The sequence below is a fragment of the Cebus imitator genome, unplaced genomic scaffold (genome assembly GCF_001604975.1).
Source record: "Cebus imitator isolate Cc_AM_T3 unplaced genomic scaffold, Cebus_imitator-1.0 Scaffold94, whole genome shotgun sequence".
Lineage (NCBI taxonomy): Eukaryota > Metazoa > Chordata > Mammalia > Primates > Cebidae > Cebus > Cebus imitator.
Window position 1 is genome coordinate 1,669,635 of NW_016107409.1, and position 18,416 is coordinate 1,688,050.

Below are 18,416 nucleotides of genomic sequence, written 5' to 3' on the forward strand. Positions count from 1 at the left end.
AAAAAAAAAAAAAAAGAAAAAAGAAAAGAAAAGGATTTTCAACCCAGAATTTCATACTCAGCCAAACTAAGTTTTATAAGTAAAGGAGAAATAAAATCCTTTACAGGCAAGCAAATGCTGAGAGATTTTGTCGCCACCAGGTCTGCCTTACAAGAGCTCCTGAAGGAAGCACTAAATATGGAAAGAAAAAACCAGTACCAGTCACTGCAAAAACATACCAAATTGTAAAGACCATCGACACTATGAAGAAACTGCATCAACTAATGGGCAACATAACCAGCTAGCATCATAATGACAGGATCAAATTCACACATAACAATATTAACCTTAAATACAAATGGGCTAAATGCCCCAATTAAAAGACATAGACTGGCAAATCGGATACAGAGTCAAGACCCACCAGTGTGCTGTATTCAGGAGACTCATCTCATGTGCAGACACACATAGGCTCAAAAGAAAAGGGATGGAGGAAGATTTACCAAGCAAATGGAAAAAAAAAAAAGCAGAGTTGCAATCCTAGTCTCTGATAAAACAGACTTTAAACCAACAAAGATCAAAAAAGACAAAGAAGGGCATTACATAATAGTAAATGGATCAATGCAACAAGAAGAGCTACCTATCCTAAATATACATGCACCCAATATAGGAGCACCTAGATTCATAAAGCAAGTTCTTAGAGACTTATGAAGAGACTTAGACTCCCACACAATAACAGTAGGAGACTTTAACACCCCATTGTCAATATTAGATCAATGAGACAGAAAATTAACAAGGATATTCAGGACTTGAACTCAGCTCCGGACCAAGTGGAACTAATAGACATCTACAGAACTTTTCACCCCAAATCAACAGAATATACATTCTTCTCAGCACCGAACCACACTTACTCTAAAACTGACCACATAAGTAAAATACTCCTCAGCAAATGCAAAAGAACGGAAATCATAGCAAACAATCTCTCAGACCACAGCACAATCAAATTAGAACTCAGGATTAAGAAAGTCAAAACTGCAAAACTACATGGAAACTGAACAATCTGCTCCTGAATGACTACTGGGTAAATAACAAAATGAAGGCAGAAATAAATAAAGTTCTTTGAAACCAATGAGAACAAAGACACAATGTACCAGAATCTCTGGGACACAGCTAAAGCAGTGTTTAGAGGGAAATTTATAGCACTAAATGCCCACAGGAGAAAGCAGGAAAGATCTAACATTGACACCCTAACATCACAATTAAATAAACTAGAGATGCAAGAGCAAACAAATTCAAAAGCTAGCAGATGACAAGAAATAACCAAGATCACAGCAGAACTGAAGGAGATAGAGACACACACAAAAAAAAACATTCAAAAAAATCAATGAATCCAGGAGCTGGTTTTTTTAAAAGATCAACAAAATAAATAGACCACTAGCCAGACTAATAAAGAACAAAAGAGAGAAGAATCAAATAGACACAATAAAAAATGATAAAGGGGGCATCACCACTGATCCCTCAGAAATACGAACTACCATCAGAGAATACTATGAACATCTCTATGCAAATAAACTAGAAAATCTAGAAGAAATGGATAAGTTCCTGGTCACATACACCCTCCCAAGACTACATCAGGAAGAAGTTCAATCCCTGAATAGACCAATAACAAGTTCTGAAATTGAGGCAGCAATTAATAGCCTACCAACGAAAAAAAGTCCAGGAACAGATGGATTCACAGCCAAATTCTACCAGAAGTACAAAGAGGAGCTGATTCCTTCTAAAACTATTCCATTCCTTCTAAAACTATTCCAAGCAATAGAAAAAGAGGAAATCCTCCCTAGCTCATTTTATGAGGCCAGCATCATCCTGATACCAAAACCTAGCAAAGACACAACAAAAAAAGAAAATTTCAGGCCAATATCCCTGATGAACATTGATGCGAAAATCCTCAATAAAATACTGGCAAACCGAATCCAGCAGGCATCAAAAAGCTTATCCACCAATATCAAGTCAGCTTTATCCCTAGAATGCAAGACTTGTTCAACATATGCAAATCAATACATGTAATCCATTTATTATTATGTAATCACATAAACAGAACCAATGGCAAAAATCACATGATTATCTCAATAGATGCAGAAAAGGCCTTCGATAAAACTGAACACTCCTTCATGTTAAAAACTCTCAATAAATCAGGTATTGATAGAATGTATCTAAAAATAATAAGAGCTATTTATGACAAACCCACAGCCAATGTCATACAGAATGGACAAAAGCTGGAAGCATTCCCTTTGAAAACTGGCACGACACAGGATGCCCTCTCTCACCACACTTGTTCAACATAGTATTGCAAGTTCTGGCCAGGGCAATTAGGCAACAGAAAGAAATAAAGGGTATTCATACAGGAAGAGAGGATGTCAAATTGTCCCTGTTTGCAGATGACATGATTGTATATTTAGAAAACCCCATCATCTCAGCCCAAAATCTCCTTAAGCTGATAAACAACTTCAGCAAAGTCTCAGGATACAAAATCAATGTGCAAAAATCACAAGCATTCCTATACACCAATAATAGACAGAGATCCAAATCATGAGTGAATTCCCATTCACAATTGCTACAAAGAGGAAAAAATACCTAGGAACACAACTTACAAAGAATGGAAGGACCTCTTCAAGGAGAGCTACAAACCACTGCTCAAGGAAATAAGAGAGGACACAAACAAATGGAAAAACATTCCATGATCATGGATAGGAAGAATCAATATTGTGCAAATGGCCATACTGCCCAAAGTAATTTAGAGATTCAATGCTACCCCCATCAGCTGCCACTGACTTTATTCACAGAATTATAAAAAACTTCTTTAAATTTCATATGGAACCAAAAAAGAGCCTGTATAGCCAAGGCAATCTTAAGCAAAAAGAACAAAGCTGGAGGCATCATGCTATCTGACTTCAAAGTATACTGCAAGGCTACAGGAATCAAAACAGCATGGTACTGGTACCAAAACAGATATATGACCAATGGAACAGAACAGAGGCCTCAGAAATAATGCCACACATCTACAACCATCTGATCTTTGACAAACCTGACAAAACAAGCAATGGGGAAAGGATTCCCTATTTAATAAATGGTGTTGGAAAAAGTGGGTAGCCACATAAAGAAAACTGAAGCTGGACCCCTTCCTTACACATTATACAAGATGGATTAAAGACTTAAATGTAGACCTAAAATCATAAAAACCCTAGAAGAAAACCTAGGCAATATCATTCAGGACATAGGCATAGGCAAAGACTTCATGACTAAAACACCAAAAGCAATGGCAACAAAAGCCATATTTGACAAATGAGATCTAATTAAACTAAAGAGCTTCTGCACAGCAAAAGAAACTATCATCAGAGTGAACAGGCAACCTACAGAATGGGAGAAAATTTTTGCAATCTATCTATCTGACAAAAGGCTAATATCCAGAATCTACAACTAACTTAAATTTACAAGAAAAAACAAAAAGTGGGCAAAGGATATGAACAGACACTTTTCAAAAGAAGACATTTATGCAGCCAACAAACATATGAAAAAAAGCTCATCATCACTGGTCATTAGAGAAATGCAAATCAAAACCACAATGAGATACCACCTCACGCCAGTTAGAATCGTGATCATTAAAAAGTCAGGGAAAAACAGATGTTGGAGAGGATGTGGAAAAATAAGAATGCTTTTACACTGTTGGTGGGAGTGTAAATTAGTTCAACCATTGTGGAAGACAGCGTGGCAATTCCTCAAGGATCTAGGACCAGAAATACCATTTGACCCAGCAATCCCAGGGCTGGGTATATGCCCAAAAGGATTATAAATCATTCTACTATAAAGACACATACACACATATGTTTATTGCAGCACTGTTCACAATAGCAAAGACTTGGAACCAACCCAAATGCTCATCAAATGATAGACTGGATAAAGAAAATGTGGTACACATACAGCATGGAATATTATGCAGCCATAAAAAATGATGAGTTAATGTCTTTTGGAGGGACATGGATGAAGCTGGAAGCCATCATTCTCAGCAAACTAACACAGGAACAGAAAACCGAACACCACATGTTCTCACTCATAAGTGGAAGTTGAGCAATGAGAACACATGGACACAGGCAGGAAAACATCACACACTGGGGCCTGTCAGGGGGTGGGGGGTCTAGGAGAGGGACAGCATTAGGAGAAATACCTAATGTAAATGAGAGGTTGACAGGTGCAGCAAACCACCATGGCACATGTATACCTATGTAATAAACCTGCACGTTCTGCACATGTATCCCAGAACTTAAAGTATAATAAAAAATATATATAGAGATCCTTGCTATGCACTAATCATTGTCCTAAACGGTTTATATAAATTGTATTCATTCTTTTATCCTGACAACAGCTCTGGGAGGAAGATACACTTTTCCCCCAAACTCCAGGTGAGGCTGAAAGAAGTTAAAGCAGCATCCCTGACCACTAGGCTGTGTGTGTAGTGTGTGCCTTCCAGGCTGTGCTGGGTGCTTCTGCCAGCCACTGCAGCACACTACGGCCGCCAGCTCTGCCCTCTCCATGTGTGGCTTGGATGGACTATTTGGTTCAAATGTTCTTAACTACTTATCTAAAGGTAGGGGCAAGGAGGGGGAAAGGGGGCTGGGGTTAAGCTATAGTCACATATTTCTCATCTCTAAAACTTAAGTAAACTAGTGGGCCAAAGAAATGGGAACCTGTTTTTTGCCTTCTTTCCAATGTTTTTTTCAGTATTTTCATGTTGCCTTTAGACAGCCAAATATAAGGTGGATGTCTGGACACTTCCTTAGAGACACAGAAAGTGTTGATTTGAATTGAACAATTCAAGCCTGTAGGAAGTTTTGTAAAAGGAATATGGCATGGTGATTACCTAGATCTCACTGGGTTTTTATAAAGTTTTTTTAAAGCAGCTTTATTGAGATAAATTTCACATACCATATAGTTGACACATTTAAAGTTAACATTTCAATGGTTTATAGTATATTCATAGTTTTGCAATCATCGCCAGAATCGATTTTAGAACATTTTTATCATCCCCAAAAGAAATCCTATACCCATTAGCAGTCACCCCCTTGGCCCCACCTTCTTCCAGCTCTAGGCAACACTAATCTACTTTCTGCCCCTAGAGATTTGCCTTATTCTAGACGTTCCTATAAATGGAATCATAAAATATGTGGCTTCTATCACTAGTTTCTTTCATGTAGCACAATGTTTTTAAGGATAATCCATGCTGTCGCATGTTATGATTGCTACGTCCTTTCTGTGGCCAAAATTTCATTGGGTTTTGAAAGTATTCAATGAGTACGTCTTGTAAAGTGATTAGCAGAGTCTCTGGCCCACAGCAACTGCTCATTACAGTTGCTACTTCCTTCAACATGAAATTACTGCAGTGTCACATATAGCAGTAATTACTTTCCCAAATATTTGCTCGTATGCAGATACAAGTTATTAATATTCATATTTAAACCCAATAGCTCATTTAACTATTTTGAGTAAAATATTTTATCCTCTATTCAAAGAAAGAGTATACTAGTATTCCTTCTAGTAAAACTGTTAAAAGAGGAATTCATACTTCTAATATACTTTGTCGCAGTCAATTGCAGAAAGAATAGACTCTTCTAAGTGGGAAGGACCTCAGGAACTTAGCTAACACATCCTACCGCTTCAGACATAGCCCCGTGGTAATTCTGGGCAAACAAGAATTTACTCCTATTAGATCCCCTGAAAAGGTGATTATTCTCAATGACCTATCCCAGTGTCTACAACTCCCGTTCTCAGGAAATTGGTTTTTATCTATAGTCGCTCTCCACAGCCTATTGAGATAGCTGCTGTTGTCTTGCATTATGATATTCTATGACACGTGTGCTCTGTCCTCAAGTACCACTGTTAAATTTCTCTGTCAGTCTTCTTTTTTGGTGCATTAGTGTTTTTTAATCTTTCACGTAGGTCTTGTTTTCCAAATAGCTCAATCATCTCTGTGGTTTCTCTCTGGAGCCTCTCTGTATTCTGTATACCCTCCTTCAGGTAAGCACCTCAGAAGAACTGTGGAATCTCCTTTCCTAGGATCCTTAAGGAAAAGTCATTTACCTGATGACAGGGCCAATCTTAAGATTCCCAGAGCTGTCAATTTAAACTTCATCCCAGTGAAATCTGACTAGAGTTGAAGAGAATACTGGCTTTGTGCATTAGGAGCCTGCACTCTGCTATCACTTGCTCACCCTGGATTTTTCCACTCTTTGTGCCATCTGTTTCTCTATTCATTTTATTTCCTTTCCTGGTCTGTGATACTGTACTTTTCATCGCTAAGCTTTTAGCCACTTATTCCTGGTTTCATCTAGAATGGACAAATACTGAAGCCATTCAGAATCCTTCTTCTGGAGGCCTTCAATTCCATTGGCAGATTTACCAGTGAGTGTGATGAGCACACATGCTGCTGCCTCATTCCCCAAGCCTTGGATGGAAATGTGGACTAGGACTTCCCAGGGGAAGGAAGCCGCCTGCACAAAACATAGATTCCAGACCCACACATTCTCACTTTCTGAATGGAATACGCCAAGAAGGAAGGATCTATATATATTCTCAAGTCAGAATAGTTGTATTTAACATGATGATGCTTGTCAAACATTTTGTCAGAAACATTTTTTTAAAGACACTGTATCACTACCCAGGAACCTGTTCTTGTCTCAATTTTTGAGGATTGATATGAGTCCCTCCAGTTTAGCATTACCAGATTTAGCAAACAGAAAGAGAGGATGCCCCATTAAATTCGATTTCAGATGAACAATAAGTAATTTTTTAAAATATAAGTGTGTCCTGTGCAGTGCTATATATTGTTCATCTCAAATTCAAATTGAATAGGGCATCTTGTATTTTATCTGGCAATCCTTATCTGGTTCAGAAGCACAAAGGCTCTCAGTTTTCTTCCTTTAAGAACGTACATATTGGCTGGGTGCAGTGGCTTATGTCTGTAATCCTAGCACTTTAGGAGGCCAAGGCGGCAGATCACTTGAGGCCAGGAGTTCAAGACCAGCTTGGCCAACTTGGTGAAACCCCATCTCTACTAAAAATACAAACAAAATTAGCCAGTCATGGTGGTGGGCACCTGTAATCCCAACTACTCGGGAACCTGAGGCAGGAAAATCACTTGAACCTGGAAGGCAGAGGTTGCAATGAGCTGAGATTGCACCACTGCACTCCAGCCTGGGTGACAGAGTGAGATTCTGTCTCAAATAAAAAAATAAATAAATAAAAATAATTATAAAAAAAAAGAACATACACATTAATTTACTTACTCAGACATTAAATATTTAAATAACCACTATGTGCCCAAAACCCTTCTAGCTGTTAGGAAATAGAACAGAAAAAGAACAAATCAGAGGAAAATTCCTGCTCGCAAAGAGCTTCTAAGAAATATAAAGGTCAAGCAAAGAGGCACTTTGCCATTTCTAATTCACCAGCCTCAGTCCCCAACATATAAGTGGAGCTATGTAGAAGAAAGCACACAGAATTTGGAAGCAGATCACCAGGTCTGTGCGAGTTCAGGCTTGTCACTTAATCTCTCAGAGAGGCAATTTCCTCACTAATGAAACAGGGACACCACACCAGCCTGACTTCGAAGATGGGGTGAGGATCCCACAGAATTTTGTCGGGGAAAATGCCCTGTAAGCTACAAAGTGTTAAAATGTTACTAATATTGTTGTCAATGCAGTTGTTTTGGTATTTTGGAATTCAAATCTTTGGGATCTATAAATTTCATACAATTGTGGAAGTTACATAGGAAACTAGACATTTATCCCAAAGTTACATGGAAAAGCAACTTAAACAGTTTTTTATTCTAGGTAACATTCACAAACATTAAATATAGGCTTCATTTTCTTAATATATTACTGCAAAAATATTATGTAAAGTAGGTAACAACATTATAAATATTCAGCAGCAAGATTATCAAACAGAGCCATCAGTAATATTTGTTTGATGATGTTGCTAAAGTTTGCAAGAAACATTTTTATAAACATTTCTATAAACAAACATAGAGTTGATTGTCTTATGAATTTTTAAAGAAAGTATTTTTAAAAATAGAAAGGAGAAGTGAGGCCTTAATTATGGCTTTTCATATTTTCTCCTTGGCTTCTTTGTTAAATATGCAAAAGGGCAAAATAAGATCAAAAGAGGACATCATAAAGCTGAATGTTTGACACTATTTAAAAGTAGCTATAAAGCATTAAGTCAGAGTCAGAGTTGGTACATTTTTCAATATACTGTTAAAATGTTGGGGGAAATTATCATTATTAAACTAGTTCATAGCCAATTCCTAAATTCCCTTGGTCTCAATTGCTTTCTCCATGAGTAGTGTTAGATTTGGTACACTATAAACATAGTAGTTTGGTGTGCTAGAAAGTGGGTCTTTAGGCCAGGCACGGTGGCTCACACCTGTAATCCCAATACTTTGGGAGGCCAAGGCAGGTGGATCACCTGAGGTAAGGAGTTTGAGACCAGCCTGGCCAACATGGCAAAACCCCACCTCTACAAAAAATACAAAAATTAGCCAGGCATGGTGGGGGTGGGGGGCACCTGTAATCCCAGCTACTTGGGAGGCTGAGACAAGAGAATCACTTGAACCTGGGAAGTGGATGTTGCAGTGAGCTGAGATCATGCCATGCCATTGCACTCCAGTCTGGGCAACAAAAGTGAAACTCTGTCAAAAAAGAAAGAGAAAAGGAAAGGGAGGAAGGAAGGAAGGAAGGAAGGGAGGGAGGGAGGGAGAGAGAAAGGAAGAGTGTCCTTAAGGAAGTGAGTAATTCATAGTTAGTCCTTCACTAAATTAATCTGTAATTTTGCTTATTTTCAGTAAGACCACATGGAAACTATTCTCATTCTTGTTCTACAAACCTTTTTAGCTGAACTTTGAAGCTGACTTTTATATTCTGGAATAAGCTGGGGATAGAACTTTTTGTTTTCAAGGGAATAGCTATTGCAGCCATCTGCTAGGATCTGAGTGACAGACTAGTGTGCCATATTTGGCACTGGCCATGCCTGAGTTCCAGCAGCTCTGAGCGAGCAAGTGACGCAGACCACTTTCTTACACCTTCTTACATGGTTTGGTGGGAAGGGGCAACATGGCCCTTTGCTATCGAGGTTAACAGGGAAAGGAAAGTGAGAAGACCACCTCATAAGGGGTCCCTCAGTCCATACTGGGCACATCTCTGGGAGAGCCAGGACCAGAGACAAAAGTCTCAGTCTCATGACCTAGTACCTTAGAATTAGACTTTAACACTTTCATTTTGCAAGTGAAAAAATGGATCCAGATGGATTTTCCCAAAGTGGCTGCTGGCAACTGAGACAGAACACAGACCCTGCTCTCTTGACTTCCACCTGGGTTTCCCACCACACTATCCTGCTCACTAATGGTAGGAAGCATGTGTTGTACCTATTAGCAAGCTAATGAGAGTCAGCCATTAATAATCCAGCAAAGACATTTTCAGGACATTACAGAAGGTGCTTTGGGGGAAAAAAAAAACCTATTAATTAAGCAATGTAAAAATAATCCTAGGACTTAGCTGTTACTCTTTTTTAAATAACAAAATATTTTTGGCAAGTAAACAATGTAGTTCATACTTCAGTAGAAGGAACGTAGCTGGGGTACAGGGCAGGCCAAGTTACACATATACAAATAAACAAGTGGTCAGCTATTTCTAAATGTACCTATCCTGTCCAATGATTAGGTGACCCAAATTCTGATCTTCTTAGAGGATGGAAATAGGTTATTTTTATTTTACAACCCACTGATTCCTTCTATATATAATACTGCATTTTTGAACAAAATTATATGAAGTTTATTCTCATCTAGGATAATATTTAAAGTTCTGTGGGAGCTGAATGAAATGACACACAGCCTTCTACAATTCCTTCAGTCCAAGGGTGTTGAGAGGGCCTACCGTTTTACAATGCGTAGGCATTTTCCAGGCCTACGGCACTCTATTTTGGCTTCATATTTTTTTTATACTTTTTATGAAATAATTCTAATACACAGAGTACAGAAATAACATATCAGACTTCATATGTTCACCACTGGCTCTATCAAAATCTAATATTATTTGCCATACTTTTCAGATTTTTTAAAAATAAAATATTACAGATACAATTGAAAGCTACTGGACACTCCTGTATGATATCGTTTATTTTCTTCTCTACTCCTTCTCCTCAGGTGATCACTATCTTGAATTTGGTATTCCAGTTTATATGGTATATGACAGTTCTCACTGCTGTCCAATCCTACAAACATTTGATATTGTTGGCTTAAACATTTTTGCCAATATGAAGAACATAAAGTGGAATCTCACTGATATTTTAATGGCCATTTCCACAATTACAAGTAAGAACACCTATCTATTGGCCCATCAGGTTTCGTCATCTGTAAACTACTAATTTGTATCTTTTGCCTGTTTTTCTGTTATTTGTCTTTTTCTAAATGATCTTTCAGTTATATATGTCATATTCTACTCTGTGTTTTCATTTTGTTTATGATTTCTTTTTTGAACAGAGTTTCAAATTTTAGTGTGGTCACATTTTTAAGTATTTTCTATTATGGCTGGGTATGGTGGCTTATGTCCATTATCCCAGCACTTGAGAGGCCAAGGCAGGAGGATCACTTGAGCCCAGGAGTTTGAGACCAGCCTGGGCAAAACAGCGAGACCTCATCTGTGCAAATAATAAAAATAGAATTAGTTGGGCATGGTAGGGGCAGGCCTATAGTCCCAACTTCTCAGGAGGCTGAGGCAGGAGAACTGCTTGAGCCTGAGAGGTCAGTGCTACAGCAAGCCATGATCACACTACTGCATTCCAGCCTGGGCAATATAGTGAGACCCTGCCTCAAGAAAAATTTCTATTATGTTTTGTGATTCTTATTTCTTTTTAAAGAAATTCTTCCTACCCCAACATTATATAGACAGCCTCTTATTTTCTCTTCTAAAAATTAAAAAAACATTGCTTTTCAAGTGCCGATCTTCATCTAGAACTTATTTTTGTGTATGGTACAGGTTAAGATTCTCCACATGGACCATCCATCATCCAAGAAACATTTATTGAATGCTTAACTCTTTCTTCACTGATTTATAATCCTTCCGTGATCAAGTATCAAGTTTCAGATTGATATAGGTTTATTTCTGGGCCCTCTACTCTATTTTGCTGTTCTATTTATCAATTTCTAAGCCAATACAATGTTGTTTTCATTTACTTTAAATCCATAATAAGTTGTAATATCTGGTAGAGTAGATTCCTCTACTTCATTCTTCAAAAGTGCCATAGAAAATCCTAGGCTATTGCTCTACCACACAAATTTTAGAATCAGCTTGTCAAGTTCCAGAGAAAGTCCAGTTGGGATTTTGAATGGAACTGAATAGAATTTTTAAATTAGTTCAGGATTTCAATTGCTCTAATGGGTTTTTGGACAATAAATATCTGGGCCAGAGCTTCCAGATAGCTGAAAACATGGAGGCTCCTGGAGAGTGGCATGCTCAGGAAAGGCATGGAAGCTCCATGCCCCTTTCCTCATACCTCGCTCTGTACATCTCTTCAATATAAATATATATATGTATTTAGTCATTATATATATATATATATAATGAATTAATAAATATCTGGTGGCTGAAAGATCAGTTAAAATGTCTTACCTCTCAAAGCAACAATTAACTTATAAACTGCCATGCCTCCCATTTATGGACTTAGAAATTCTATTACTTAACATACATTATAAAAACCAAAGCCAGGTGCCATTGCTCACATCTGTAATCCTGTAACTAGACAGCTTAACTTCAAAATGCATTTTAAAACATTTTTTTCCGTTCTCTTAGGTTTCAAGATGTAGGCTTGAAGCAAACCAAAGAAGCCTTTGCCCTTAGTCTTAAAATAGACTCCATGTCCCCCGCCTTTCTCACTGTCTCACTGTTATACTCCCTTCACGTTTATCTAAGTGCATGCTGGTATCTAATTATCTGCCTGCTTAGAAGTTCCAGGGGCTAAACTTGAATCTTCAGTCAGACAGACCAAGCCTGGAGACCCAGCTGCAAAATTCCAGAGATAACCTCAAGGTGGCCAGTCAACAACCCAGCCATTGTTGAGATGATGCCAGCCTGCTTCCACCAGGACTGGGACCCAAGACAGCCACCAGAACAAGAAACACAGACATTGTGCTCAGTATAATTTTTGCATATACTGTAGCCTGGGCAACAGAACAAGACCCTGTCTCTGAATTTAAAAAATGAATAAAATTTTTAAAGACTGAAAAAATGAAACGTTTTTATCCTTACACTTTATAGTTTAGCTGGGTAAATAAATGTTATAAACAAAAAAAGAAAAAAAATTAAAAAAAAAAAAAAAAACCTGAAAAAGAAAAAAAAAAAAAAAAAAAAAAACATTGGACCAATTAAAATCCTGAAGCAATTTATAAATTCTATTCAGTTCCATTCAAAATACCAACTGGACTTTCCCAGGAACTTGACAAGCTGATTCTAAAATTTGTAGGGCAGAGCAATAGCCTAGGATAGAATGAAGTAGAGGAATCTACTCTACCAGATATTATGACTTATTATGGATTTAAGGTAAATGAAAACAGCATTGTATTGGCTTACAAACTGATCAATAGAACAGCAAAACAGAGTAGAGGGCCCAGAAGTAAACCTATGTCAATCTGAAACTTGATATTTGATCTTGGAGGGATTATAAATCAGTGAAAAAAGAGTTTAGCATTCAATAAATGTTTCTTGGATGTTCTTTTTAAAACCTTGTCTTGCCCCTAAAATGCAAAGTAGTTGCATTGGATGGTAATCTAGACACTTTCCTATTACTAGTTTTGGCTAATAAAGTCACTTTCTTTCTACTAGACCTGGCTCTTGTTAAATGAACTCTGCATGTGGTGAGCAATCCAACTTGAGTTCAGTTACAATCCCTGCACTTTGAGAGGCTGAGGCAGGAAGGTCACTTAAGCCTAGGATTTTGAGACCAGCCTGGGCAACACAGTGAGACTCTGTTTCTTCAAAAAATTAAAAACTCAGCTGGGTGTGGTGGCACGTGTCTATAGTCCCAGCTACTTAGGAGGCTGAGGTGGGAGAGTTGCTTAAGCCTAGGAATTTGAGGCTGCAGTAAGCCATGAACACACCACTGCACTCTAGCCTGGGCAACAGAACAAGACTCTGTCTCTGAATTTAAAAAATAAATAAAATTTTAAAATATTTAAAAAAAATAAGAACAAAAATTTCTGGAACTCTCTGCACCCTTATTTCCATTCTACATATCTATCATAAGATAAGAATCTTAACTATGAAAAAAAATAGCTGGATGCATAAAATGCACATTGGAGCATTACTTACAGTAGGAAAAAATGAAAATAACCTAAATATCAATGACATAGGACTAGTTAATTAAATTAGAAGAAATATACCCAATGATACACTATGATAGTGAGAAAACTACTGGCTCTAAAAACAATTTATAGCAATAATGAAAATGGTTACTTATGAAATATTATTAAGTAATAAAATTAGGATATTGATTGTTAGTGCAATGTGAATACAACTGTAGAAAAAAACTCTGGAATGCATGCACATGAAAATAAAATGTACTAAACTGTTTACAATAGGGGAATATGGAATCACAAATAGAATTCTCTCACCTATCCCACCTGTTAAAAAAATCTATTGTCTAAAGGGGCTACTTTTCTATCATAACAAAATACATTGTTAAAAAAAATAACATTAATAAAGTGAGTAGGACCCAGCTGTGTCTTCAGGGTCTCATTTAAAGTTCAAGGAGACAGTGCTTGTCGGAAGCAAAGGATTCAAGGCTGACACTCAGGGTTTCGGAACTAGCTCAATCACTGATTGTTTTAGAAGTTTTGGGAAAGATTATCACCCATTTTCTCCATGAAAAATATAAAAATATTTAGATGTGTGNGAAACCTTTATGAATGGGCATTCCCTAAGACAACTGAAATTTCATCTAAATCATACAAAACACAAAGACTGCCTATCTCATTTTCTTTCAAGTATGAATGAGAGTAAAGAGCAGGGAGTTTGCCATTTGGAACTGGAAAAAAAAATGCCAACAGCATCGTTTTCAGAGTTTGTACTTTACCTTAAAAACATGAAAGGCTTCAAACTGGATGTTGGGACTTTTATCCCGAAGGAGGTTCATCATGAGTTTCAGGTTCTCCGGCTTGCTGATGTACTTTGTCATGATGGCAAAGTTGTGACGGTCCAGGATCAGCTCCCCTAGCAGCTACGGGGAAACACAAAACCAAAGCTATAATCTCAGAGCCACCTGCTTCAAAATATAGCTCACATCTTCTCACTGAAAAACGAAACACAAACATGAGTAAGAATGGTGTCATGAAAAAAATTAGGGCGTCCTTAAGTGCATCTCAAAGCACAGGCTTAAAAGCAGTAGTTATTCACACTGTTTTGCTGATGTCAGTGCTTAGTACCTTTTTTTAGTCAGTCTTTGCTGCAGCTCACCTAGAGCTAGGCAGAAATATTTATGATTTTCAATACTTACTTACTTTAATTATCTTGCTTCCTACTAATGTATTGCTCTGTAGGCATTCAGGTAGAAGGAATAACAAAACTGGCACCATAATGGTAGCTTCTTTACCTGAATAAATGTATGCTAGGAGTTCATTATTAAGTCAGTTTGTTAAATGACTCTTACATTTCCCGACTTTTATTATAAAATCTGATATAAAGCCAAGAAAAATACTTGACCCCAAATCTGTATCAAATTTAGTAAGTGCAGCAAGTTTTTATTAAAAAGCAAAGCAAAACATTTTTGGTGACAAATTAATAGTTCCCCAAATGCAGCATTATCCTAAAACAAAATAAAAATACCAAAAGTAAGAAAAGTTGAAGACCTTCTAGCAACATGGCTGAATGTACTGTTGCTCTATCTCAGAAACTTTTTTTTCTCACTGTAATTCTGGAGAACAGACTGACAGCCCCTGGTTGCTGTAGCAATTCCTAAAGCTTCAGCAGCCAGGGGGCTGAAACATACCATAACATAATTTTATAGAGAAGATAGATTTAGTTTTCAATTGTTCTATTTACTAGACTTTTTCTGAAGGCCTCAGGAGAATAAAACATTGTTACATGGTTACAAAAATCCTGGATGGGAAGAAAAGCACATCAAACTGAGGGCCAGCTGTCTGTCACAAAGGAGTCCCAGATGTGTACAAGTGTCTGGCTGCCAGTAAACCACCACATGGCCTGTGATGTATCTTTTGTCTATTTAACAAGTAAGAAGTGCACAACTTGAGGTTATTTTAGTACATGAAAATAAGGTTTGTTAAACCTGATAAAAGGATGACCACTGTTGGATGCTGGCTGGTGACTAGTTATTCTCATATACATGGAACAGCAACCATGTAGTCAAATTGTTAATCTGCATCCTCCTTAATCTTTCTGCAGCTTCTAAAACTAACCTAATACCTTTTGAAAACTTACTTTGCTCCTGATTTCTTACCTCGTGCAGATTGTTCCTTTGCTACCTCTTCCATGGCTCCCTTGCCTTTTGCACTACTTATGCAGTAATTTTCCAAGCTGTTTACATGGAACTGCTGTCTTTCATCTCCCAACAGTCTCATCTATACCCATGGGTTCAACTGTAACATCTAGGAAGAAGTCTCCCAAATCTACATTTCTAGTCTTAGCTTCTTTCCTAAACTCTAGACTCACATTTCTAACTGCCCACTGGGGAGGCCCACTTGAACACTGCTGGTCCTTCACACTTCACATCTCTAAAACCAACTCCCTTTCTTCTCTTTGCTAATGGCATCAGGAACTGCCCTCCTTCAGCTGAAAAGAGAGTTGAAGTCTTCCTTAGCATCTTTCTTTTCTTTACTCCTCACATCAAATCTCCATCCAATATCTACCAATTTTCGGTTTTTAAGTGTTTTTTGAACACCTTTCATTCAATGTTCACAGCCAGTAATCTCTTTCAAACCCTCACTACCTTTCAGCTGACCTACTGCCACAGCATGCAAAATGGTTTCTCCTTCAGTCTTCACCTAATCCAACCCATTCTGCACATTTTGTCAGAGAAATCTTCCCCAAAATCAGCTTTATTTGTTACCAATTCCACTTAGAAAGTGAATGCTTGAAGCAGCAAATTCCTAGATTCCCATAGATTTAGAAAAAAGGTAACCTCATTAAGATGGCATTCCCAGCCTCTGTGATGCGGAATCATTTCTCCTGCTTCCTGGCCTTGGCTCCCTTTCTCCATCTTCCTCAATCTCCTGTCTCTGTGGCTTTACCTCCCCAGCTCCAAAATCTTCCCCACTTTCACCTCTTCTCTGCCTGTTCAAACCTGGACAGAACTAGCTCAGAACTAGCTCTGATGTCATCTTTGGGAAAGCCTTTCCTCTTCTCTACAGTTGACTTTGCTTTGCCTTGCAGTACAGTTATTTGTGAGACTCCATAGGGGCTTATTCTCTAAACAGTCTCAAATCCCCTTACAACCTAACTGTGTGATGTGCATAGGTATTGCTGGGAAAATAAAAGTCCTACCCACATATCCAGAGCACAATACAGTTACTAATCTCTGAAAAAGAGACTGCATAACAGACAAAACTCTGCCTTATTACAGCCACACAGCTACAATCCATTACATACATACATCCTCAAGATGCAGGGTAACCTGTCCACTAGAAGAGGACCTGACTACCATTTCTGTGCACTCTTTCATAGTTTGCCCTAATTCACCTAGCAATTGAGGTGACCATTTGTTTTAGCTATTTATCTGAATAATAAAACTTTCCTTATCTCTCTGACAAGCAAATAGTTGCAGCTTGGAAAAGGGCACATAGGTTAAACTCTCCTGGTGACAGGGAGATAGTATCATCTTCCTAGATGCTTATATTTCAAAAGCATGGCTTCCAGACCTTCCAAAAAGAAAAAACAAAAATTACAAGACTTCCAGGTTGTAAAGCTGTCAAGAGGCTTACTTATCTTCTAAAGATATATACAGAAAAAATAAAATACTGAATAGACATATACACATGTTAAAAGGCTTCAGCAAAAAGAAAATTTCATTTTTGAAAATTTACACACATATATTCAATAAACATTTGTTGAAGGTATATTTATGAGTTAAGTTTAGACTAGTTCACTTCAACTTTTATTACCTGGGGATTCCTATATATAAATTCTATCCAATCTATCCTCTGCTAATAGAATTTCATAATTTTTCTGAAACAATTGTGCTAATTCAACACTAAATTTTTTAGCCATTAAATGTTAGTCTATTTTAATATTGACAATGACAAAATACTACATTCCAGAATAATACAAAGTACTATAAAGCAATACTGTACTAAGTAAATGAAAAACACACATATTTTACTTCATTAAATTTCTTATTTTGTATGCCTTATAGTACATAGTTAAGCCATGCAGCAAGTGGAAATAAGTTTTTTAGAATCTTAAGTGTTTTAATGAAATTGACCAGAGCCCAAAAAAGTCCCCAGTTTTCACCAAGCTTCTTTTGAATTATAATCCTTCTTGCTGGTAATTAAATGCCAGCCCTCTCTGCAGAAGATAAGAAAGAAATTCCTAAGCTCTGTCACATGATGGAAAGGAATTTCTCTGTTAATTATTTTTTTATTGACACCAGGAATTAAGCATCCCAAGACAGTGCAGGCAAATTTAGAATATGATTAAAAAAGGCAGCAGGCAGCAACTTCTTTGGAATCAGAAAATGGCCTAGTACTTAAGACAGCTTATTACTTACAAAGTCACTATATAATAATCTAACCTCTCTTGTTTCCTGCAATTATGAAACATCTATGTAAAACATTACAGAATCCATTTATATATAAGCACAGTTGTGTCAAAATAGAATATACTGCTATCACAGATCTAATTCCCAAAAGGAAAAGCCAAAATTGCCTCAGTGGAGCTTCCAGAATGTTTTTCTAGTTAAAAAAAAAAAAAGCAAACAATATTTTTTTAATGAGTAAACAATCGTAATTTACGACCTTGATGTTTACATATGAACTTATTTCATGTCTACCTTTTGTTTGCTTGAACAAAGTGATGCAAAACCATTTTAGCAACATCTCTTCCTACAATCTAACATTTTTAAAAAGCCATCTCTCCAGTAACAATTATTTTAATACTTTCTGCATTCTTAGGTAATTTGTCTACATTTTTTAAGTGTCCCATCAGTGCTTGGTTTTACTATGCTATAAATCAGACATCCATGAGACACCTAACTGTAAAGATTTTAGGCAGGAATCACAGCCAAATTGTATATCTGGGCGAATTAATGAAAACCAGGAAAGATGTCTCGCGAGTAGGCTAGGGCATTTGTAATAAGTAGGAAAGATAAACAGCTTTCTTCCTCCTAATTTG

At 37.3% G+C, this 18,416-nt stretch overlaps 1 protein-coding gene across 1 annotated transcript in view; it reads right to left on the minus strand.

The window, feature by feature from the left end:
* Positions 1-18,416, minus strand: part of CAB39L (calcium binding protein 39 like) — a 90,607-nt gene that overhangs the window by 11,460 nt on the left and 60,731 nt on the right. The window contains exon 8 of the mRNA XM_017535911.2: positions 14,149-14,292. Coding sequence (XP_017391400.1) covers positions 14,149-14,292 — 144 coding nt within the window. The remainder of the gene's footprint in view (positions 1-14,148; positions 14,293-18,416) is intronic.